This window comes from Hirundo rustica, chromosome 8 (genome assembly GCF_015227805.2).
Source record: "Hirundo rustica isolate bHirRus1 chromosome 8, bHirRus1.pri.v3, whole genome shotgun sequence".
Taxonomy (NCBI): domain Eukaryota; kingdom Metazoa; phylum Chordata; class Aves; order Passeriformes; family Hirundinidae; genus Hirundo; species Hirundo rustica.
Genome location: NC_053457.1, coordinates 10,916,920 through 10,938,883, shown reverse-complemented (window position 1 = coordinate 10,938,883; position 21,964 = coordinate 10,916,920). Strand labels below are relative to the sequence as shown.

The window sequence follows — 21,964 nt, the reverse complement described above, 5'->3', positions numbered from 1 at the left end:
TGGTGATGGTACTTCCATGGGTTTGAGAAACACTGTGCTAAGGACAGCGCCTCTTGCTAGGAAGATGGTTAAGACACAAAGTTTAATCTTTTGGCAGTGTGTTGATTGACAATAACTTCACAATGTTGTTCTTTATTCGTGTCCCAAGGCTCTGTGAAATCACTTTGTTATTTGTATTTTCCAGTTGGGCCTTTCTTGTGCATTAGGCTGTTTCACAGTGAGACTGAGAATTAGATATAACCTGACTACATTTAAATGAAGTCTTTTAGCTTTCCAAAAATTCACCCCAGTTTTATATTATTTCTAAGAATGCTGCAGGAAATTTGCTGAATTACCAATTTATCCTCAATTTGTGAAGAAGATTTCCCTGACAACTGACATGAATGTTAAATTTCCAAATTTGAAATGTCTCTGAACAATCTGGGACTGCTCTAACCACTCTCTTGTCTGTCACAAGAATTTCATTTTGGTACAGGTAATTGTACATTCTGTCTGTGTTTAAAAAAAATTGATCTGAAAACTGACTGGGTTGTTATTTAAAGTTGCAGAATGAATGCAAGTGTCTGGTTTGTAGCTTTAGCAGTAGGTGAGCATGGGTGTTTATGACACTCAAACTTGGCTAAATGGATTTCCTCTAACTCTGAGGCATCAAGGCTGATATTATGAATGCTGCTGAAGTTTTACATGAAAGCATCTTTCTCATGAGTTTTATTACCTGCAGGATTCTGTTGCCTTTATGACTTTTTAGTAATAGTTGTGCTTTGATGGATGATCTTGGCTATGAAATGATACCTGAACCTGCCAACAAACATCTTGCAGGACTGGTACATTACAAGTGTTTTATCTCACAAATGGTATGTTTTTTTATCTTTTTAGATTTTTGGGATTTTCCTAGCCAGGACATTGATTTCTGATATTGAAGCTGTAAAGGCAAGTAATGCCTTCTGAATATGAAAGCAGAAGCATGTTACAAGACAGTAAATGCTAAGATTATTGATTGGACACCAAGGCAGGAGAAATGCATGGACCATGGAGTACTCCCGTTGTTAAAAGCCTTATGTGGATTTTTTTTTTCCCTCCGCTCATGCTTTTTGTTAGAAGCTGTTACAAAAAAAAAGTCACCAAAGCACGTGCTGTCTACCTTTTTTCTAACAAGACAACTCAGTGCACCACCATTGATCTCTGAGGAAGAAATGGAATTTTCCAAGACATCAGCAGAAAAGATTTTAAAGACTGTAGCAGGGAGACATGAAACTGCTGTAAACCTTTCCTTGAAGGATTGCTATGAAGATTGTTCTGTCTTCACTCCTGTCATCTGTCTTAAAATGTGATCTTTTCAAATGTCGCATGCTGATTTCTTCAGAACGTTGCAATCATGTTAATCTCTACCGTAGACTTATCTGGTCATTTTTGGCAACATATCCAGCAACCATCGTTGGAAATTGGAAAGAAAAAAATCAGTCTAGATCTTTAATTGATTTTGTTGTGCAAAAAAACCGCAGGTTTTGCAAACCCCATGCTGTTTTGAAAAATGCAAGCCAGTTCCCAGGATGGGAAACATCTGACTGTCTTTAAGTCTTACAAATCTCTGTTTCGGGCAAGAAGGGTGTTAAGCCCTGATGCTGTTTCCTGTCTGAGAAAAATGTAAATATTCTTTATTTATAGAAGAAAAACCTCTTTAAAATCCTTTCAATGATCAGTAATATCTTTAAAAAGTGCTGTCTGCATTACTTCAGAATGCAGCTTGTTTCAGTAGGTAGCAAGCATGCTGTGCTAGCTGTTGATGGCTTTTGTTATTCCTCTAGTTTCTCTCAACTGCTACATTGATCTTCGCAGGTCTTAACAGCCACTACCAGGATTGATGAAAGGCTTACAAATTCAGTGTTAATACTAACTGAAATACGTTTTTAAATAAGGAAGTACAGATTTAGCAAGAGGTTAGAGTTGTTGAATTTTTAAGCCTTGTATAAAGCTATTGAGCAATCAGTTCTACCTGGTTCAAGTGTGAATCGAAATACAGTGAACCAGAATGATTTCTTTAGTCATTTTCTACACGAAGCTGAACTAGTGCTTCTCATATCAGGGTTTTTATTTTAATCAAGAGAAAAGTAATCTCTTCTTCCAGTCCTCCCTTTGTGGGGGGGGTAGTAGATGGATCTGTGGTTCGGTAGGAGTTCCAGTCTCTTCTGTAAGACTTTGGTGCTGTATCCTTTGCTTTAAGGTAAAAGTGTGTGGCTGAAAAGTTCTTGGAAGTAGCTGTAGCTCTCAGTTTTACTGTGGGCTGTATAGCTAACATCATTTACTGCTTCCAGTGACACCAGGTTTTTCAGGGAGAGCGGGTTCATTTACAGTGCCTAACACAGTGTAAATTTTAGAAAAGTATCTATTTTTATAATAATATTTTACTATATGTAGTGTGCCTGAAGGATTTAATACTTGTATTTCTAAAGTATATGGCTTGCTTTGGAAGCCAAACTTTTAAATATCTTATGTCCTTTTTCTTCTATTATGCATGTATCAACCAACATTTCACTGGCAAAAGTTGATCAACAGTAAAAATCTTTGTGTCTGGTTGATTGTCCAGACATCCTTCTAGCTTGTGCTTGTCACTTCAGACAGTGCTGATGTGTACTTCAGCTTTCATAGTTCTTTTTCTGGCCGGTGATTGAGACACAACAGGAAGAGGAAGCTTGTCTCAGGATAGCTGATTTCCTTAGAATAGCGGAGAATCTGCGGTTAACTCATCTGAAAACCTGAAAGTAAAATGGGTAGAAGTACACTGTGACTTTTTTAAACTCTGGTGTACAACAAGAAAACAATAGTAGTAGATCACTGAGGGGAGAGCAAGAGGCATTTCTTCTGTAAAGCCGTGAATTTGTGGTCTGTATTACTCCTTTGTTGAATCTGAACCATGAGGAGCATGGTGAGAAATGTGTGATTGTACTACAACTTGGCCAGCAAACTTTGCTTTAAATTCTGGTGCTTGAAACTTTGCAACACCTCATCAACCAACTTACTTGGTTAAGGTTATGTGTGATGGTCTGATATATGTAAAATTGGAGAAGGATGCTTCCTATTTGGAGCAACTTAGTCGTAAAACATTGCATTGAAAACACCAGCTAGGGAGTCTATTTCCCTTTGCCTGTTTTTGACACAGCCAGCTCCTAATGCTAGGAAGGAGTTGCAGTAGTTTGGTGAAAATTATTCTGGTGTCAAAGATGGCTGTGGACTTCACACACTGAAATTAGCTGCTGACAAGAGCCAGCATTACATGTTAGGATTCCAGGGTCTGCAAATTTGCCAAGTTACCCAAAGACAAATGAATACTTGTTGTTTTTTTTTTAAAATACTGTTTATATGTGAGCCAGAATTTAACTGAAGTATTATCTTTCCATGGTTTGTTCTAAACGGCTTTGGCCCTATGGACACCAGCCTTTGTTATCAGTGTTTCAGTTATCTGGAACTCAATTTGAGAGAAGTTCAACTTATTTGAGGATCTTTAAATTCATGGAGTGATTTTCTTCTTTTTTTTGCCACGGTGGATAAACTTGTCTGTGCTTATTCAGTGTCATTTTTAAAATCCTGGGGCTCTAGGTTGTTTTGCCCCTCTATGTTCTGAAGTACGCCCATACATGACTAGTGTAATTTCAGACTTGTAATGGGAATACTTTCTATTTAGTTTTATTTAGCACCTTCTCTGTGGACCTGCAGTGACTTCATGGGTAAAGATTTAGGTTATGGTCTAAAAAAAAGCTTTGTCCGCAAAGCAGCTGGGTGTGAGCCTGCCTCTAAAGCCTCAGAGGAAAACCTCTCTCACAGAGGGGTTTGATACATTGTTGATGTTGAGATTTCAGCGGTTGCATTTGGAACGACTTCACAAACACTACAGTGGAACCAGGGTTTTTCATGAAGATGTCAAATGAGGTCAGACTTGAAGAACTGGACTGAGAGAAGCAAACTTGAATGTGATCGCTTTTATTTCTGAGAAACGAGCGCAATTTATTTCCGTTACGCAACGTGTGTATTTGTCAGTCTGCTTGACAGTGCAGCTGCCTCTGTTTCGATTGCTATAACTGCATTTGGACACAGTTTCCCTGTACGTGAAGAGGAGGATGAGTACAAGCACTGGAAAAAAAAGTGCAGTGACCAAAGGAGTTTGGGTTGCCTTGTGAAAACCTGAATGTTTCTTCCCGAGAGGTCTTTAGCTTTGGTGACCTCGTGCAGTGCCATGTGGACAGACTTGTGCTCCCAGTCCATGGAGCCTGATGTGGCCATTGATGTATGTGTAGAATTGCCTTGGATTTTCTCTCCCCATCCCCTCCTTCCCTTTTTCTTCCCCTTACTGCTAGTGTATTGTCATGTAGCTTGGACATTGTTCAACCACTGGAAGGGCAGCTCCTGTCTCATCTTCTGAGGTGGCTTTTCTGAGTGACTTTCAATATATTTTTTCTCAAGCCTTAAATTTGATTAAATAAAATTGAATATTTTCTACTCCTGGAGTTTGATTCCTGAGATTTGTTGCTTCCAGTCACTAATATTTCACTCTCTAAGGTTTAAACTGGCTCCTGAGACTGCACTTCATGGCTAACTCAGAAATGGTGAAGGTCCAGGGGTACTTGTTTTTGTGTTTTGCTGAAACTAATTCTTGATATTTTTTTCTTTTCAGTTTGGGCTTTTGAATAATAGTTAAGACTGATGCTTTTCTCTGCATTGTTAATGGAAAGCCATGAACAAGTTAAGAGCTGCAGAATGGTGTAGAGTAACTATTAAATCTCTGAACATCAAAAAAAGTTAAAAGTGCCGTGTTTTTTTTCTCCTGTTGTGTGGTCAAAAGTTGTTTGTGTATTGTTGTGACATTTCTGGGGTGGTTTTGTAAAATTCCTTTCCTCAAGACTACCCCTGAGAGTGCTATTTGGTGATGAGGGTAGTGGGCTAAGTAGTGCTGCTGGGTTTTGCAAGTGGCAAAGCTTTTGCAGGAACAAAGTTATCATGGTTGTTGGCAAACATAAGCCAGTAGTTCTCAAACTGAGACAGTGAGGCCTTGTTCACTTCTAAATACAGGCTGCTTTAAAATAGGTTTCTGAAGATCAACGCTTGTTTATTTTTTTTTCTCAATAGCTGTTCTGCTGGCTAAAAAACAAGTAATTGCTCCCAAGCTTTTGAGTCTACCACTTCATGGTTTTGAATTTGATCTCCTAGGTCTGGAAAACATGACTCTGGAAGTACCTTCAGCTGCTTCAAAAAGTTCCCATAAGAACAGGCTGTGGAATAGAATCCGTTACCTTTTCATCTAGTGACCTTTTAAAATACAAAAGGATTCCACAGAAATGTTCAGAGACACTTGTTTTACTACATTTTTTTCCCATGATTAAAAGTTAAAACCAGGTTCTCTTAAGGGTGATAATGGACTGCTGGCTGCTTCCACATCCTAACCCCTGCCCACTTGTAATTTGTGACCAGCTTTTTTTCTGTCTTGTCCAAGCACGGTGTGTTCACTGACTGCTGTTTCTTGTAAACTTTGCTTCTGCAGAGTCTCATTCCAGTAGGTACAACTCTAATTGGGTAAGAGTGCAGCCTCAAGTATTTAGGAATGTAGCTTGTGACCAGGAGCAGGTACAGTTTGAGAGATGAGCTTTAAAGTTGGAGATTGAAGGAGGAGTTTCTGCAAAGATAGTTTTGGTTTTAACACATTTATCTAACAATTGGGCTTGCAGTGTGATTCACAATGTGCAGATGTTGAATTGGTGACAGCCCTTTGCATTGTTTAAGCTACAGCTTTAATCTAACTCATGTTTCAGGTTGCATGATAAAAGCTTAAGACTTATAATTATTGAAAAGTCCCATTGATACAAGAAAAATTGCAACACCAAGCAGCTGAATAATGTATAATGAACGGTAGTTGCCAGATGTTTCTCCTGGCATGTTTTTTGACACCATTAGCTTGACAGGAGTTTTTCCTGTGTTAGTGGCTCAGTGAAGAGCAGCAGTGGTGCAAAGAGATGTGCTAATGAGGGGTTTCTATACACAGCTTTCAAAGCTGCACCTGGGCTTCAGCAGTGTTGGTTGTGCAGCAGCATGAGAAATGCAAGGGTTGCAGAGCTGGTGTCTGCCTCAGCAGCACGTGGGGAAGGGAGGTTAGTGGGGTGTCTCTCCTCTCAAAACCTGTAATGTTGTGATGGCTTCCTTGACCACATTTCCATTGCTGTGACTGCAGAGTCGCTCAAGGGTGTCTTGGATCTTCTCCTCTTCTATTTCTTGTCTCAGATCACCTGAATGGGAGATGAAACAACAATTGTTGTAGGATAAAAGTTTGGAGTACTTGCTGTTCATAATAAGCTGCTTCAATTAAAATATTTTTTCGATAGATACCCTTTCAGCCATTGGAAGTATTGGACAGATTAAGGTTTTTCCTCCTGCTTGACTACCAAGAGCTTATTGACAGGAAAAAAAAGCAAATTTTGAAATTCTAATGCAGGACAATTCCTAGCACTTTCTGCCTGTATGATTTTTGCTTCCATTCCATATTAGTAAGACTCTTAGCCTTACAGTTAGTCTATAAAATGCTAAGTATATACATCACTGGAAAAAAGTCTTATAGGTCATATCTGTTATGTCAGTGCTTCATAGCAGCACTGAAAGCTGCAAGTTTTTTATCCCTATTCCAATGTCTGTGTGGCTACAGGGATAAAATTGAGAGTACACTGCAAAATCCAGCTTGATTGTCAGTAAAGGGTGGCTCCAGGATCTGAAAGGCAGCTCAGGATTTGTAATCCATCCTAGCCTAATTACAATTGTTGTTTTCAATTGACATAATTTTTGTGTTAAGATGTGAAAAGCTGCCACGAGGTCTTTGGACTGCTGGTTTCAAGGTGCTCCTTTGCATTTAGTGCTACACATCCTGGATAGTCCCATCCTGCCTGAAGCATTTTAAGTCTTCCCTGGCCGTGGAGTGAAACTGAAATCGTGCCCTTCAGGTGCTTCACTGAAAGTCACTGTGTGAAGGCAGCGTTGCTAAAATGGCTGCTCTGTCTCAGCTTCTGGTTTGCTCACAGCACAGGCAGAACAAATGTATGTACTGACTGTTCCCTTGGACACAAAAATACTCGGGGACCGCCAGGCATTTGTGCAGGGTGAGGTTGGACAAAGATGCCTTTACTCCAAAACTAATTTTGCTATTTTGGAGCTTGGTTATGCCACTGACTCACTGGAATAAAGCCTTCCTCTCTTTTTTATTGTATTCAACTGATGCTTTAGTCAGCTTTTCAAAGAGAAGGAAACTACTTGACTATGATTTTTGGTGATCAATACAGATTGAACTTTTAATATCCTTTGCTCATTCACTGGAGCATTGCAGGCAGCATATTGTGGTAACAGAAGCCACTTGTCTTCATCACAAATATTCATCTTCCATCACAGACAGCTTAAAATGAAGTTACCTGAATTAAGAAGTCTGCACAAAAGGCCCATTGAATTGTATTTCACCTCAGGACTTGTATTATCATCTTGTAGAAGTTTGTGTAAGCTTTGAACTAGCTGTGATTCTTTAAAAGATTCTTCAAGGGTTTCTGAAAAATAAGCAAACAAATAGTAACTCTGAGCTGTTACCTGAAAAGAAATTATAAGGTGGATATGCTTGCTGTTTAAAACAAAATTCTGAACTGGCTTCATTTCAAACTGGGTATACAGGGATGTCTTGAGCATCTGTCTTCTGCCCTGATGAATTTCTGTGTTCTTTTCTGTACAGAATTTCTTTACTGGCCTTATTCTTGAAGACAGGAGCAGTCTCCTATTGACTACATAGTTCATCTCATAGTAAACTAAAACCTGCAGTATTCAGTGCTAGAAATGTTGATTGCCATTAGTTGCCCCAATGAGTTTGAGAGTTTTAATGGTAGACAAGCAGTAAAATGGGCTCTTCAGTCTTACTTGGTGGTATAGGAAATGACAAATTTCAAGTTTATTTTCCTTTTCAATCTACCTTTTGATGTATGTAGATTTCTGTGGTGTCTCTTTTTTTGTAATAAATTGAGATTTATTTTCAAGTTATACAGGAAAAATCTGAAAAAAATTTGTAGTTAACTCTGCATATTAGCTCAGGAAAAGTAGTTTGGACCTTTACAGTTTTCTCACTTGCTTCATTTGCAGTTTCTATAATGTCTTTATATTTGTACTTCTGCATTATTCTTTCTTGATGTCTGTTATTTGTAGTCCTCAGTGACCGTTTGAGTATATAATTTGTCCTTCATTTAGCCTTTTTCATATTTTTATCTCCACTACCTTCGTTTGCCCTCTTCTTTTGTGTGTGTAGGTTTCTAGCATCTTATTATGCTACTAGATAGTGCTTGTTCACACAGCATGATAATTTGACTCTATCCTAAATAATAATAATAAAAAAGTCAGGCCATTCCCAAAGCCTATTGATTTTATGATCTGAATGGTGACAACCTTTTTTTTCATGCCAAGGAGCTAAATCTAGAGAAGAAGCGTGCTTTTGTGTATGTTACCTAGAATTAACAGCACGACCAATGTTTCTTCATCATTGAGGATCTTGCACAGATAAATGCTTTTAGGAGGAACATACCTAAATCGATGGCAGATGCTATTGCCAGGGCTGTCAGTGCCTCGTTCTGCATGGCAGCATGTTCACTTGTCGTCATGGAAACCAGATGCTTCACTCCTTGTGCTGCCTGGACGGCTTTGACCACTTCCTGCGAAAGCAAAGGTAAAGCAGATGGAACTCTGACGCAGGAATACGGTACAATGAAGAGGGAAATGAGATTGCACCCTGCAGCTTCTGAATAGAGGGAAATTATTTGCTGCAGTGCAAACTGACAATATTCAGAGACTAGAGCTAACGTTGCTTTTGGCACTGATCATACGTGTCTGCTTGGGTCTAATATACCTGGAATATCAATACTTAGAATTAACTATAGATGCATATCTGTAAGATAAAAATATATTTTGTCTTGTTTCAATTTGTCCTTCTTCCACTCTTTCATTTCAAGCCATCAAACTAGCAAGGGTTAGTTTTGCTTTCTCAAAGCCTGTGCAGAGAGTATGTGCTATGTTGGTCACCACCTCACAGTAAGGCATGGCTGGGATGCCTGTGTGTGATAGCACAATTTACAAAAACCAGAAGCCTGTTCCAAAATGCCAGTACGTAAAGATATGCCAGATTCTTCCATCAGGGGTAAGTGGGCTCTTTGGAGCTTCCAGAGGACTGACATTTAGGACAGCTCTGGGTTTGTTTTTTTTTTTTTTTTACCGTTTTAATTTGAATTTTGAAACGTATTTATTGCCATAGAAAAACTTCACCTGCTTACCATTTGGCAAGCCTTATTCAGGCAGGGTCAGTGTTGACAAGTGACAGTAAGTGACTGTGGTGCTGGTTTCTGTGAGGTGTCTGTGCTCATGGAATGGACAGGTTTCCCCTTGCTGGTATCGAGGCAGACCGGAGAGGTTTTCAGTGTGAGCCTTCATGCTGTTCATTGTGAAGCTGTATGTGCTGTTTGACCCCTAGCTCTGCCTACAAGCTTTAGAAATACTTGAGGAGGGTGCAGTAGCAGTGTATCAGGGCAGTGGCTCTCTGTACCTGGGATCTGTTGTGGTGCAGGATGGATGCCAGGAGGCGGTTTGCCTCTCCGCAGATGCCGCTGGGGTCGCTGGCGCTGCACCACTGCACCAGCCTGTTGAGCAGCAGGGCGTCCTGGCCCAGGAGTTCAGCTGCATCAGCTGGGGAGAAAAACATCACCGAGAGGATTCAGAGTCAGACAGTCTGTCTGTCACAGGAATGTGAATGCAGAGGTGACTGGGGCCGTGAACCTGCACTCAGCAGTCTTCAAGAACTCTAATTGAAGCACTGGGCTTTTAAAAGAACTTGGAGGTATTTATCAAAGTAAACTTTACCAAAGGAATCATGCAGGGGAAGGACAAAATAAGCTGCTTCAATAGACCTATCCTTTTAAAGGGGTTGCTACAGTAGGGCTTAAAATAAGCAGCTTTCTGTCTTTGAAAACAAATAGTCTGTTGCAATACTTGGGGAGGCCCGTCCCTTTCCCACTTGGCTTTTAGCGCTTGCACTTTGAGCCCTGCACAAGTGTGATCGTGGGCTCTTGGGGGCTGTCTGTGCTGTTTTGGTGATAATTCATTACTGGTGGTAGTGTGGGCAGCCAAGTCTTAGTACAGAATGGCAGCATGTCAGTAATTGGATGACCTGACTTTTAAGAATGTGTGTTAAACCAAGTATAAGGCATTTCAGAAATTCCCCTTAGTCTGCAAGGGCCTTTTAATTTGCATTCCCCTGTGTTTTAGGAACCCTTCTCTCCAGACGTGCTAGAAATATTAGTGTCTGTGGTTGACATTTGAATAAACCTCACTAGATAACTTTTCCTAGGAAGTGGAACTCCAATTCTGTTAACATCTGTGAGAGAAGGGATAGGTTTGATAGAGGCATCACCCAGCTCCTGTTCCTTTATTTGTCCCATTCTCTGTGTGTTGCATTTCTTTTGAGATTCTGGAAGAATCAGATGGAGCAGGTACCAGGTCAGTGTCAATAAACCATATGACTGCTCTGGATATTTTCCAGAAGCTGTAAGTCAGCTGTCTGTTTTGGGGGAGGCAGATGGGGAAGTACACACACTTGCTTTTGCTTTTTAATTTGTCCAGTATGCTAAGGAAAAATCCACAAGTCAAAAAGAATTTGGGACCTTATGGCCTAGCTGATGTCCTTTGTTTTGAGATAAAAGTTACTGGGCATTGCACAGCTACCTGCACATTATCTCCTGTAACACAAGATTTGTTTCTAGTCAGATGTCCCTCGTTAATCTGCAGAGATCACAGTAATCCAGTTTAGTACAGAAGGTTGAAGTAAGAGGCTGAAGGATGGAGCCAGTTTAAGAGCTTTGTTGTAAAGGCAACAGTTTGACAGGCAGTAGAGCTCTTTGAGATAAAACCCAGTTAGTTATTCTTAACAGGAAGACCTTTTAACTTACAATTTATTCAATTTTATAAATTCGTAAGTTTGAATTTTCAGTTGTGCTGAAAGTCCTTTGGTTACTGAAGTACACCAATTATTTTGCTCCTCTGTAGCCAAATGGTGGAAGAACTGGGAGTTAACATCTCCTTAGAGTAATGAAGCTGACAGATCTTCCTGCAGTTTTCTGTGGTTAGGAAAGAAGCCTGCCTCTTCTAGTCTGTCAGCCTCAGCTTGCCTGCTGATAGTCAGAGTAATGAATTTATACTAGATAAGGCAATTAACTAATTTAGTGTGGACTTCTCAGTAGAAGTGTGCTCATAAGACTTTCTGGCTGAGTTAATTAAGGGCAATGTTAGCTCATGGGTAAACAGAATAGAAGGTAATTAAAAGTGGGAGAATTGTTTGTTCATAGGTGGGAATGGATAAACATTGAGTCTCCTAAAGATTTTATTCTACTTTGCATTTTGATGATTATGCTACTTCAGATTCGGAAGTTGTACCTTGTGCCAAATTCCAACTTTGTATTACAGCTGGTAAATAAAATAAGATAATCTAGCGTTTGATAATGTAGATATATGTTACTGTGATGTCTCAGTTTTAAATGTTAAATGCTGTGTCACAATTGAGATATAACTTTGGAGAAATGACCTTACAATGACTTCTTCAAAGCCTCAGAACAAGAAGGTGCTATGTTTCTATGTATCTTGCAATGTTCATTTCCTACCATGGAAATGTAGGTGAAAGCTGGACTGGAAGTAGTGCAAATTAATATAAGGACTAGATCTACATTTTCTATCATGCAAGCTAATTTTATAAAAGATGCACATAGTTCTCATATTAAGTGGTCTCTGCAGTAGTGCAATGGAGTGCTCATGGAATGTTGCAGAGTGAGGTTTGATCCTTTCCCATGTAACTAATGAAATGATGTCTGTAATTGTCCTATGTCAGTTACCACTTCCCATCACAAAATGATCCTAGTTATTCTGGTTTTAACTTAGGTTATTCCTGCATGTCAAGGAGTCACTGCTGATTGGTGCTCTAGAGCAGCTGGCCTGGAATGTGAAAGACAGTACCAAACCACACAATGCTTGATTTTGTGTCGTGGTCTGGTGAGAGCTAAGTAAGCCAAGGATAAATGAAGACATTGAAGTATAGCTTAATGTAATTCTAACATTGTGCATGTTTCTCAAAATGCAACAATGTGCACAGAAAGATTATTGTTGCTTTTGCATACCCCCCCCCCCCCCCGTGTTAAACTGAATGAAGCGCAAGTAAGTAATCCAATATGTTAACATGCAAAATAAATTCAACATTTGAGCCACATGAGCAAGATAAATATAGCAATGTGTAAAGAAAGACTGGTAGAAATTAATTTCTCCTGCCTTGCTCCACCCCAGATCCCTTTATTCCTTTTCTCTAGCTCTTTATTGATTTGCTGTCCTGTGATTTGACACTAAAACATGTCTCTTTTCATCATGCTCATGCTGTATCTCTGGTGAAAAACATCTTTCTATGCCTTTGCCCACTCTCACCGACTGCTGCAGATTCGTTCTGTGTGGTTTGTTTCTCGACTACCTCAGAGGCTGACTGGGGCGGTCTGGAAAGCGTGCAGCCTCTGGCAAGGATCTCTGCTGGAAGCTCTCCAGATGGAGTGGAATTGGGTTAGCAGGACAGGCAGCCCTTAGTCGTGCACAGCCGTTGCTCTGCAGGCTGAGGGAGGAGGGGAGCTCTCAGCTGGTGCTTACCTTGTCCATCTGCTAACATCCGTAGTGTTCCGAGGAGTTTAAACTGCACAGGAGGACTCTCGGACCTTAGAAGCGCCTCGATGCGCTCTGCGACACCTTCCTCCAGCATCTGAACCTTGCTGACAACTAGAGAATGGAAAAGAGGTCTTGATGTGAGGCTCAGTAATGGCACAAGCACCTGAAAATGTAGATGTGACCTAACTGTTGTGAATTGTGTGCTGTGCTAGGCTTCTAGTGAGAAGCCCCCTTGTTAGAAAGCTCAGAAATTAAGTCAGGACTAACTGATTATTTAGAATTCTCTTTCAGGCTAAAACTTTCATAGGACCTGCTCTTGGGTAGTTTTGGTTCTTCTGATCTCAGATCTGCCTAGAACAAAGTACATAAAACTCAGTGTTGTTGCTTCTTTTCCTTTTTCTGGTTGTCACAGATCATCCATTCACTTGCCCAGTCACAAGAGGAAGCTCGTTCTGTGCTAGCTCATCTTAACTGAACTGGGGGGGCAGAAGTGATTTACTCAGCCATATTTCTTGAAAATGAATTTTCTTTTTTGTATTTGAGCTCACTGATCCCCCTGTTGTTCATCCCTTTGTTTCTGTGCTTCCCTCTCCTCATTTCTGTATCTTAGCTCCAGTGGTTGGTGCAGGAAATCCCTTGTAATAATCAGAAGCTCGTCTGGAAGGACTCTTAATACTGCTTAACTACCAAAAGCTGCTTCCTCCAGAGCAATTATTTTCCTGTCTTCTGCATATATTTTTGGGGGAGTGGTGAGGAAGATTGTACAGTGAAATGAGAGAGATAACTGTTATATCCCTTCATCCTTTTATTGGGCAAATTGAGAAGCACACCCTATTAAGTAACTTGCTCTTAATGTCCTTGTTTTTCAGTGGCACAGACTGACTCCTTTTACTACTACAGAATGACTTTTTCAATGTTTTCTAAGCATCTGTTCTCTTTTAAGATCAATACTTGAACTGAAGAGTTCTTCTGTGTCTGTTTCCAAGTGTTGACCCATATTTAATTCATGGTTATGGATTTCCACTCAGTGTCTTATTTTTCTTTTTCAGGTAGCAGATTATATTGTTGAAAGTTATAGAATTTGTATTGCTAGAATATCTAACAGATATTACAGATATTTTTATGAATTGATAAGGAAAAGTATATTGTAGGTATAGCATTTTAAGGGCCCACACACTTGGAAACATCTAAAATGGTTTGTAATAGACTTGAGCAGATAATGATAATGCTCTATATTGATATTCTATAATTGTTGAGCTTTTTAAAGTGCAGCTTCAAAGAACACTTAAGATTTATTGGTTCTGTGTAGTAGAAATGAATATTAGCTTTACAGAAGAGGAAGTTTGACATCCCTGCCGGGTGTCTCCACCCCATACTCTGTATTGTAGGCTATGAACCCCGTTCCGATCCTTTTGTTTTGAGCTGCTGTGTGCTGTTAATACAAAAGTATTTCAGCAGCTTGTAATGAGATTACAGTTTATTACATTGAAGCTCTTTATGTAGATGAGGCAGTCCCGATGAGTTATTCAAATATCTGTTCCTGCAGGGGAGGGGGGCAGGGTCAGTTGCCCCTCCAAGCACAAGGGGCTGTGTTGGTGTCTTGGGCCGAGCTGCAGTGGCAGCTGTGCTGGCTGTGTACCTGGGACAGCGAGGCTCTGCAGCGCACTGAGAGCAGCCTGTTGAACGGACGCGTCCCCGCTCCGCACGCGCTTCTCCAGGAGATCCAGGAGCTGGTGGATGACCCCCAGCTGGAACATCCGCAGGCAGTTGCCATCTGGAGAGAGAGGTGAGAAACGCAATGATAGAAACCAATTCTGCAAATGCAGAATTCAGGGAGTCTTTGCCTTGACTATTTTCATGTCTTGCTAAGATCGAGACTGTAGCTTTTGCATCGTTTTTTGCAGCCTTCAGCTCTTTAGAGAGAAGTGAGCATCAGCTACCTGTAAACAAATGCTGAGACAGATTCCTATGGAGCTTAGCTCAAGAGAGCTTTCAAGGGACCACCACTGTCAAATGCAAAACCATAGCTTCTCCAGTCCCTTTTTTCCCCCTCAGTGCTGCTGTTTTTCCACTATACATGTAGTAGAATAGAGGGCATTTTTAATTTCTCACCAGGATAGTTTTTAAACTCCTTTAATTTTGTTACTCTATTGATTAGTGAAGACACTAATCAATTGGTATAGTGATCAATTGACACTAATCTATTGATATAATGAAGACACTATTGTGAAACCAGAGATACTGCTCATCAGTGGTAAATCTGATTACTACTTCTGTACTGCTGTTATTCTTTATTTTCTATGAAATAAATTGTCATTAACTACTCCCTGAAAGAATCAGAGCTAGGTTTTTCTTACCTCTTTTGAAAAACTCACTTCCTGAAATGAGAGAGAGCATCTGTAGAGATCACAGTAAAAACACATTAAAAGCTTCTTGGCTCTTTGTGGAAGCATTTGGGGCTATTTTTGTTCCACCCACATGAAGCTGGGATAATATGAGTTGACCTGGAGAGATCTGGTTTATTAAATCCCAGTGAAAGAGAAAATTTATACATTCTGAAAAACTACTACTCTGCCCAGCAATGCTCTGCAGTATTTTGCCTTTCTGGATCTCTCCTCCTGTCTTTGAGAAATTGCTCTGTACAGGTGGCAGCTTTGTTTTCAGAAGCTGCTTAGCTCACCTTGATAGGAAATGAGAAAGTTCTGCCAAAGAGCAAAAAGAAAGCCTCTGTACTACAGGGGGCATCCTTCCTGAAGGAAGTGTTTGAAGATGCCATTTGGAAAAATAATTTTTTGTTTTGCTTTATGCAGTTTATTTTACCTCGGGAAAAGTATACGCCTGACACACGTGAACATCTCCTTATTCCTGTGCTCTTATCTTGTGAAAGCTCTTTGTTAAAAAAGGCAAAACATAAATGAATAAACTAAATAGAGAGACATACTCACCTGGAATAAAGGGTTGTCCATGGAACTATACACACCTCATGCAAATACATGGCCAAAAGTAGCTTTAGTACTTCTCATGGTTCTAACAGAATTTACAGACTGAGGTGCACAAACTTCTAATTTTTGTGTGTATAACATGTGAAAAGGGCTTTTGCTGGTTTGGATGTTATTTCCACCTCAAAGTCATAGACACTCCTGTTGTCTTTTGAATGTGTTGTCTTACTCTGAACGAGTGCCTATGATTCTTTTCATCTCTTAACGTTTCACTTAGTAGCCTGTTTTCCCCCTCTATTCTTACATATGTTAGATAAGAATTTGTCAAATGCTTGTAAAATGTAATTGGATATTTTCCTGAGAGAACTGTCAGTCTATGAAATAAATTGGAATTCTACTCGCACAAAAATCTTTTGATACCATTTTATGCATACATTCTCTAAAGCTGATGGTTTTGCTTGTCATTCTTCAGGTGTTCTCTTGCCTTGTCTGAATCTTTGGAGATCAGTATATGAAGAAAATTGCCCAGTCCTCTTTAGGAACAGGTTCCATAGAAATAGGTCGCCTCTTTTGGTCTGATAAAATTCTACAGGGAAAATATTTTGATCTTCATATAGACTAACCTTAATTGAACTTAATTCCTCTCCTCCCCCTACCTCTCAAACTGAAGAATATCAGAGCATTTTTTTTTCTCTCATATAGTAAAGTGCAAATATGCAGAGCCCATTAGTGGTTGCCTTGCTTTGATTGTCACAGAACTCCAAATTGCTTTTCTCTCCTATGGAGTTTTTCTTGGCTAGAGCAGAACATTCAATTTAATGGCTCATACTTTTCATAGCTGCAAAAGCTGTCTGTCATCTTTTCACTGCCTAGAAGTCATTTGATGCTGAGAACAGATTTCCGTGGGATATTTTTTCTCTCAGATTAAAAGCTGTGCATACATCAGTGGCACACACTGAGGCGTGAGAGGGATTATTCACTTGCACATGAAAGATCTGATGCTGTTGTGGGGAAGATGGGGGGAGAGGGGCGAGTGACAAAGCAAACCATTCAGCTGAGTTAGATGAAATGCCAGTTAAAGGCAGCGGGGGCACTTCTGTGCCCTTTGTAGAGCCACGATGGACAATGGCTGATTCAGAACAAGATACAAGGCAAGGAAGAAAGGGAGTCTGGAAAGGTTATGAGGTGGTGAAGAGACATGTGGAAGGTGGCTTGCTTTAAAAAAAAACAACATTCAGAGAGATGTGAGGGAATCTTTTCTAATAATTAAGCACCTATTAATGCAGAAAGTTGAGCAATTTTGTTACTTGAGTTTGAAGCCAGCTCAGTGGCTCTCAGTGAGAAAGGACAGGCAGTGTGGTGGGGATCTTGGGCTGATTGATCGAGCGCAGCACTCTTTCCAGGAGTCTGCTCATAAGAATCTCTCTGCCTCTCTGAAGAGTATAAGGGCTCATTGCTTTCTATAATAGGAATTGAAATATAAAATGGCTTATCCTGAGATTTCTTCCCCCCTCCCCTGTGTCTGAGTAACCCTCCCTTCCTAAAAGTGATTTAAAACTTAAACCAGCAGTAACTCTGCAGGGTTTTTTGTTTGTTTGGGGATTTTTCTGGTGGTGTTGTGTTTTTTTTTTGTTTTTTTTTTTTGTGTGTGTGTGGGGGGGGTGTTCTTTTGTTTGTCTTGTTTTGTTTTATTATTTTTTTTTTTTTCTAACAGATACATTTGCCATTAAGTATTTCCAGATTCTCCCCTCTAATAAAGTGTGGCTTGGGAAAAAGAAAAGGGCAAAAGCTTGCATGCCTGATGACCCCTTTCTTCACGATTATGCCCCCCAAATTTTTAGTGTCACTAGCATCTGTTACTTAAAAATACGGAAGTTTCTAATCATGGCCAGTTCTTGATGTTTTATTCTTTAATCTGTATTACCCACCATAAAGCACAGCAGTAATATAAACTAAGTTGCTGTTAGGCACAAGCACTGGGCTGTAGAAATGAAGAGTGCCGTGCCTGAGAAGAATTCCTGCAATGATGAATAGAGTTTGTGCATGGGTCCCTGTTAATGAAAAGAAATCAACAGAGATGATGATTTCTGGATGTTGATTCTTTATGTACCTGGCCTGTAATATTCCCTTTTTTACCTCCAAGAAGCAGAGACACAATGAGATCCGATGCAGCCTTCACAATGCACATATCCTCAGCTTGTGAACTGCCGTGGAGCCTCAGCAGGATCTCAGACAGCACCTCTGGCACACCTGCATCCACCAACTGCACTTTGAGAGCATCTGTAGAGATCACAGTAAAAGCACATTAAAAGCTTCTTGGCTCTTTGTGGAAGCATTTCAAACTAGAAAGCTAAATCCTTGAACTTTAACCAGTTGTTTCTCAGGTGCAGTCACTGTTTTTGGCTGTTTGTCACAGCTTTCTGCAGCTAGAATGACACTAAGGCAGAATGAGCAAAGCTTTCTGCATTGCTCTTTGACTTTTCTTGTGTTTCCAGTAATGAGCTTTCATGTCTTTAAAATCTGTGTCAGATATCTAGGTATTTTTAGTGGAGCAGTGTCAGCACTTGTTGCACTGCCGCTTAGAGTATGGATCTTCACAGATTCACAGAATATTCTGAGCTGCAAGGGATCCACAGGGAGCAGCAAGTCCAACTCTTAAGTAAACAACCCAAACAGGAATTGAACTTGTACCCAGTTTAATTTAAAATTTAAAAAAGGATCTGTGTTGCTGCTTTCCTCTTACCCACCATGGAGAGTAAGTTTGAATCTGCTGTTTTTTGGATCTATTGAAATGCAGTGGAATCGTACTCTCTCCCTCCTTTCTTGTCTCACCTGTTCAGGTGCTGTTTGGGCCAGGATCTTGCATGTTCTTGGGCCTTATTTCTCCTGAAAAGGTTGCTGGTTGTGTTAACAGGATCCCATGGCAAACTTGGAACCCAGAGCTCAAGCCAGTACAATACCCAGCCTCCCCTTGTTCCACCCAGACCAAAAGGAGCCTTACCATTTTCTGCAAGTGCTTGCAGGACCTCAAAGACAATTTCTAACCTCTCATGGCTCTCTGCTCTCCTCAGTTGTTTCACCAGCTGTTCAGCAACTTTTGTCTTGCTTAGAGCTTCCTTGGCTGAATCTGTGTATGTGATAAAGTCAGGATTTTCAATTTTAAAATTTTGATTAAATGTTTAAAGATACCTCCCTATGAAGTGATTAGACAGTGTTTTTGAAGGCTTTTTCTACAAGAACAAAGTTCTTGTGGACTCTTCTGTTTCCAGACTCATTCTGGACAGCACTGAGACAGCAGTACTCTATCCCATCTCCCCCAAAGTTCTTCAATTGTTTTTCTGTCATTTCTGTAGACCTCATAGAAGTAGTTGAAACTGTCAGTTTATCATATGAAGTTATGCCATCTCTTCACTTGGAGTCAAAAGCTGGCTGTTAAAACTTAATTGTTTTAATGTAGTATAAGTAATTGCTGGTACTCCATAAAAGAGTAGTTATTTCTCCAATCCAGATACTGTGGCCAGTTCCTGATTAGGTATCAGTAGTTTTGAAAACAAAGCCCAAACACCACCCCTACCCTGTCTCAAAAACAAAGGAGAAAACAACCAAAGCCCACAGACCTGTGGGAATGGAAAGGCAGTGACAGTGTGGAGATGATATTTTGCTCTAAGATGTCAAAACTTTAAAAAACTTTAAAAGACGACCTTACTTACCAAGGTCTGCCAGATTGTACAAGGCCAATAGAGCAACGTGGACAAGTGGTTCACTCTCTGCATAGTCAGTTAATATCTGGACCAGTGATGGGATTACTCCAACCTTCACCAGCTCTTCCTGAAGGCTGCCTGGTCAGCAAAGCACAGGTGTTAAAGGTGATGGAATCAGGAACTGATCACTTCAGTGCCAAGGGTCCAACTGAGCTGCTCAGCAGCAAGGGGGTCTGGTTCTTTCTCACACTGTTAGAATTTGTAAAGCTTTTGTGTGGTGGCTTCAGGCTAATACGTGAGTGGAGGAAATGCAAGTTTCGAACAGATTTTTGCTAAACCTCCTGGTCTGACTTTGACTTAAGGTGTTAAGCCCCTGTCTCCATCCACATGTGCTTGCTAAAAGAAAACCTGGATAGCTGTTTACTTTCTTTTTGTAGTTTATTTTGTAGTGAATGAAAGCTGAATATCTGGAATGGTTTTGAGGATGCTGATAACTCTAAGATACAGAGTTGGACAGTGATGGCTGCTTAACAGCACGATGGCACTGCTTTTGCAGCAGCGTCTTGCTGGGAGCTGGGCTGCTGCTTGGGTGACAGAGTGCAGGGCAGACACAAGGAGGCTCTGGTGCTATTGTAGCACAGGAAATTAGAACTCAGACAGGGAATTGGTGAAGTTAATTTTTCTTCTCTTTGATGTATTTATTGCTGTGTTAGTAATAGGATTTACTAAAGCATGTCACAGTCGTCTTGGCAAATCTGTGCTGTGCCTGTGCTCTGCCAGGAGGGAAGCAGATGTGCAGGGTGGCCATGTGCTGCAGCAGTGCTGTGTGCAGCAGTTGCACGAGCCAGGAAGGCAATTGTAGGGAAAAGCTTTTTAAACCACTGTGTCATTCCCTGGCGAGGACACATCACTCACAGGGAGCTTAGTGGAGTCTATTCCAGGTACTTCCTGTGCTTGGATTTCATAAGAACGGGGAAGGAGGCAAACACACCACTTGGTAAGTAAAGTTGTGCAGATCCACGCTAGAAGGATTAGAGAAGATAGGCTGAAGGAGATAGTGGGTGAAAACTTCCATATTACTTTCAGTATACTGTAAGTATTTTGGTCAGTCTGGGAGTTAAAGATATAAAAAACCCTTGAACTGTTTTGGGTAAGTAAATGAAAATTGTTTAACTTGTGACACCAGCAAGCAGGTTGGTGTCCAGGCAAACTGGAGCACAAAAGTCTCCTGCATGCAAGCAGTGGTGCCCTCAGAGAAGATTCTTCCTTGCATAGATAAATATCTCAGTATTTTTTAAAATATATATATATTTTTTTTTTTTTTTTTCTAGCACACATTTTAAACAAGTGCCTTGCTTTATAGATGTTCTTATTACTTCAGAAGAAGTCCAAGCCATTTTGGATTTGGACCCAAGGCAAGTCTGCAAAGTTGGTTAAGATATGTGTGAGGCTCTGCTCCTCTTGTTATTTCAAAGCAGTTCTGACAGAGATGTGCCACCTTGAGTCAAGAATGTCAAGGAGCCCAGAGTTCAGGCACTGCTTGGGGGGTGCATCCAGCCCTGTGTCTGTGAGCTCTGTGACTTGCATACCTAACTGGAGACTGAAGTGCACGGTGTGCTCAGCTCTCCTGAAGTTATTATGAGTTACAGGTTACAATGCCTTTTAAAATAATGCCTTAGAGCCAGGGAAAAGCAGATCCTCTTCAGCGGATACTTACGATTATCGTAGCAGATACGGCCAATGGCCCTCCCAGCATGAAGCAGCATTTCTTGGTCTGTGCTCTCCAGCAAAGGTATCAGTGTTAGAACCAAACCTGCTTCAATACAGGGTTTCTTCATTTCCTCTGCATAGATAAGAGAGAGGGAATGCCAGGCTTTGCCAATTAGGAATAAAACAACTGCAATAGCAATAGCTGGTAGCTGTGAAACAAAATTCAAGAGCGAAAACGTGAAGCTAATGTGCTGTAAGATGCCTTGTAGTAATATTTGAGCACAACTTACCATTTTTGGCTATCTCTGAGAGCACGTGGGCTGCTTTCACTGCGCATGGTGGATTGCCCTTCAGGATTTTTGCCAAAGTTGGGAAGATCCCACTCCCTCTGAGCAGGCGGAAGGATCTCTGCTCTGCGATGATAAGAGTGTTAGCAATACCTGCAGTAGGTTTGCAGCTGGTTTACTCACACACTCCTTTGTTTCCTGCAGTTCTGGGTGGGTATCTGTGGGATCCAAGCTTCTGATTTAGCAAGGTTCTTAAAGGCTGTCTGAGTGTGAACACGTGGGCACAGTCATCTGCTTGAATCGCAGCCAGTGTGGTTCCAGCTGATTACTCTGCTTTGGGCTGAATTGAAGCAGGGGAGGCAAAGCAAAGAGGAAAACAGTTTCATCTTTCCCTGACTATAAAAGGATGCCTGCATAAGGCTTGGGAAGTCAGGGATTAAGATGCTATTCCTGAGGTATGGCCTAGCAATTAATTCTGTAGGTAGGCACAGCATCTTTTATTAGACTAGCAATTAGAACAGACAATTCCCTTAGCCTTTTTTCATCAAAAGTATGGCCAGCTGTTCTGAAGGTAGTAAATCACCGTCTGCCA

The 21,964-nt window shown here is 40.6% G+C and overlaps 2 protein-coding genes across 5 annotated transcripts in view; one reads left to right on the top strand and one right to left on the bottom strand.

Moving 5' to 3' along the window:
• Window positions 1-21,964, top strand: part of TSPAN14 (tetraspanin 14) — a 63,289-nt gene that overhangs the window by 29,452 nt on the left and 11,873 nt on the right. For 2 of the 4 annotated variants that reach the window (XM_058421552.1, XM_040071236.2), the window contains one exon: window positions 877-930. The exons of 1 other annotated variant lie outside the window; for it this stretch is intronic. In XM_058421552.1, coding sequence (XP_058277535.1) covers window positions 877-930 — 54 coding nt within the window. Of the gene's footprint in view, window positions 1-876; window positions 4,492-21,964 lie in introns of those variants that run through there. One more of the 4 variants, XM_040071238.1, reaches the window with a different exon arrangement.
• LOC120755775 (rap1 GTPase-GDP dissociation stimulator 1-like) lies at window positions 4,730-21,579 on the bottom strand. Its single transcript, XM_040071235.2, has 11 exons — window positions 21,376-21,579; window positions 21,093-21,218; window positions 19,385-19,513; window positions 18,676-18,801; window positions 17,811-17,954; window positions 14,375-14,509; window positions 12,721-12,846; window positions 9,593-9,732; window positions 8,582-8,708; window positions 7,437-7,565; window positions 4,730-6,269 (listed from the first exon to the last, which is right to left on the bottom strand). Exons 2-11 carry the CDS (start codon window positions 21,211-21,213, stop codon window positions 6,136-6,138), a joined length of 1,311 nt encoding a protein of 436 aa, XP_039927169.1. The 5' UTR covers window positions 21,214-21,218; window positions 21,376-21,579; the 3' UTR covers window positions 4,730-6,135.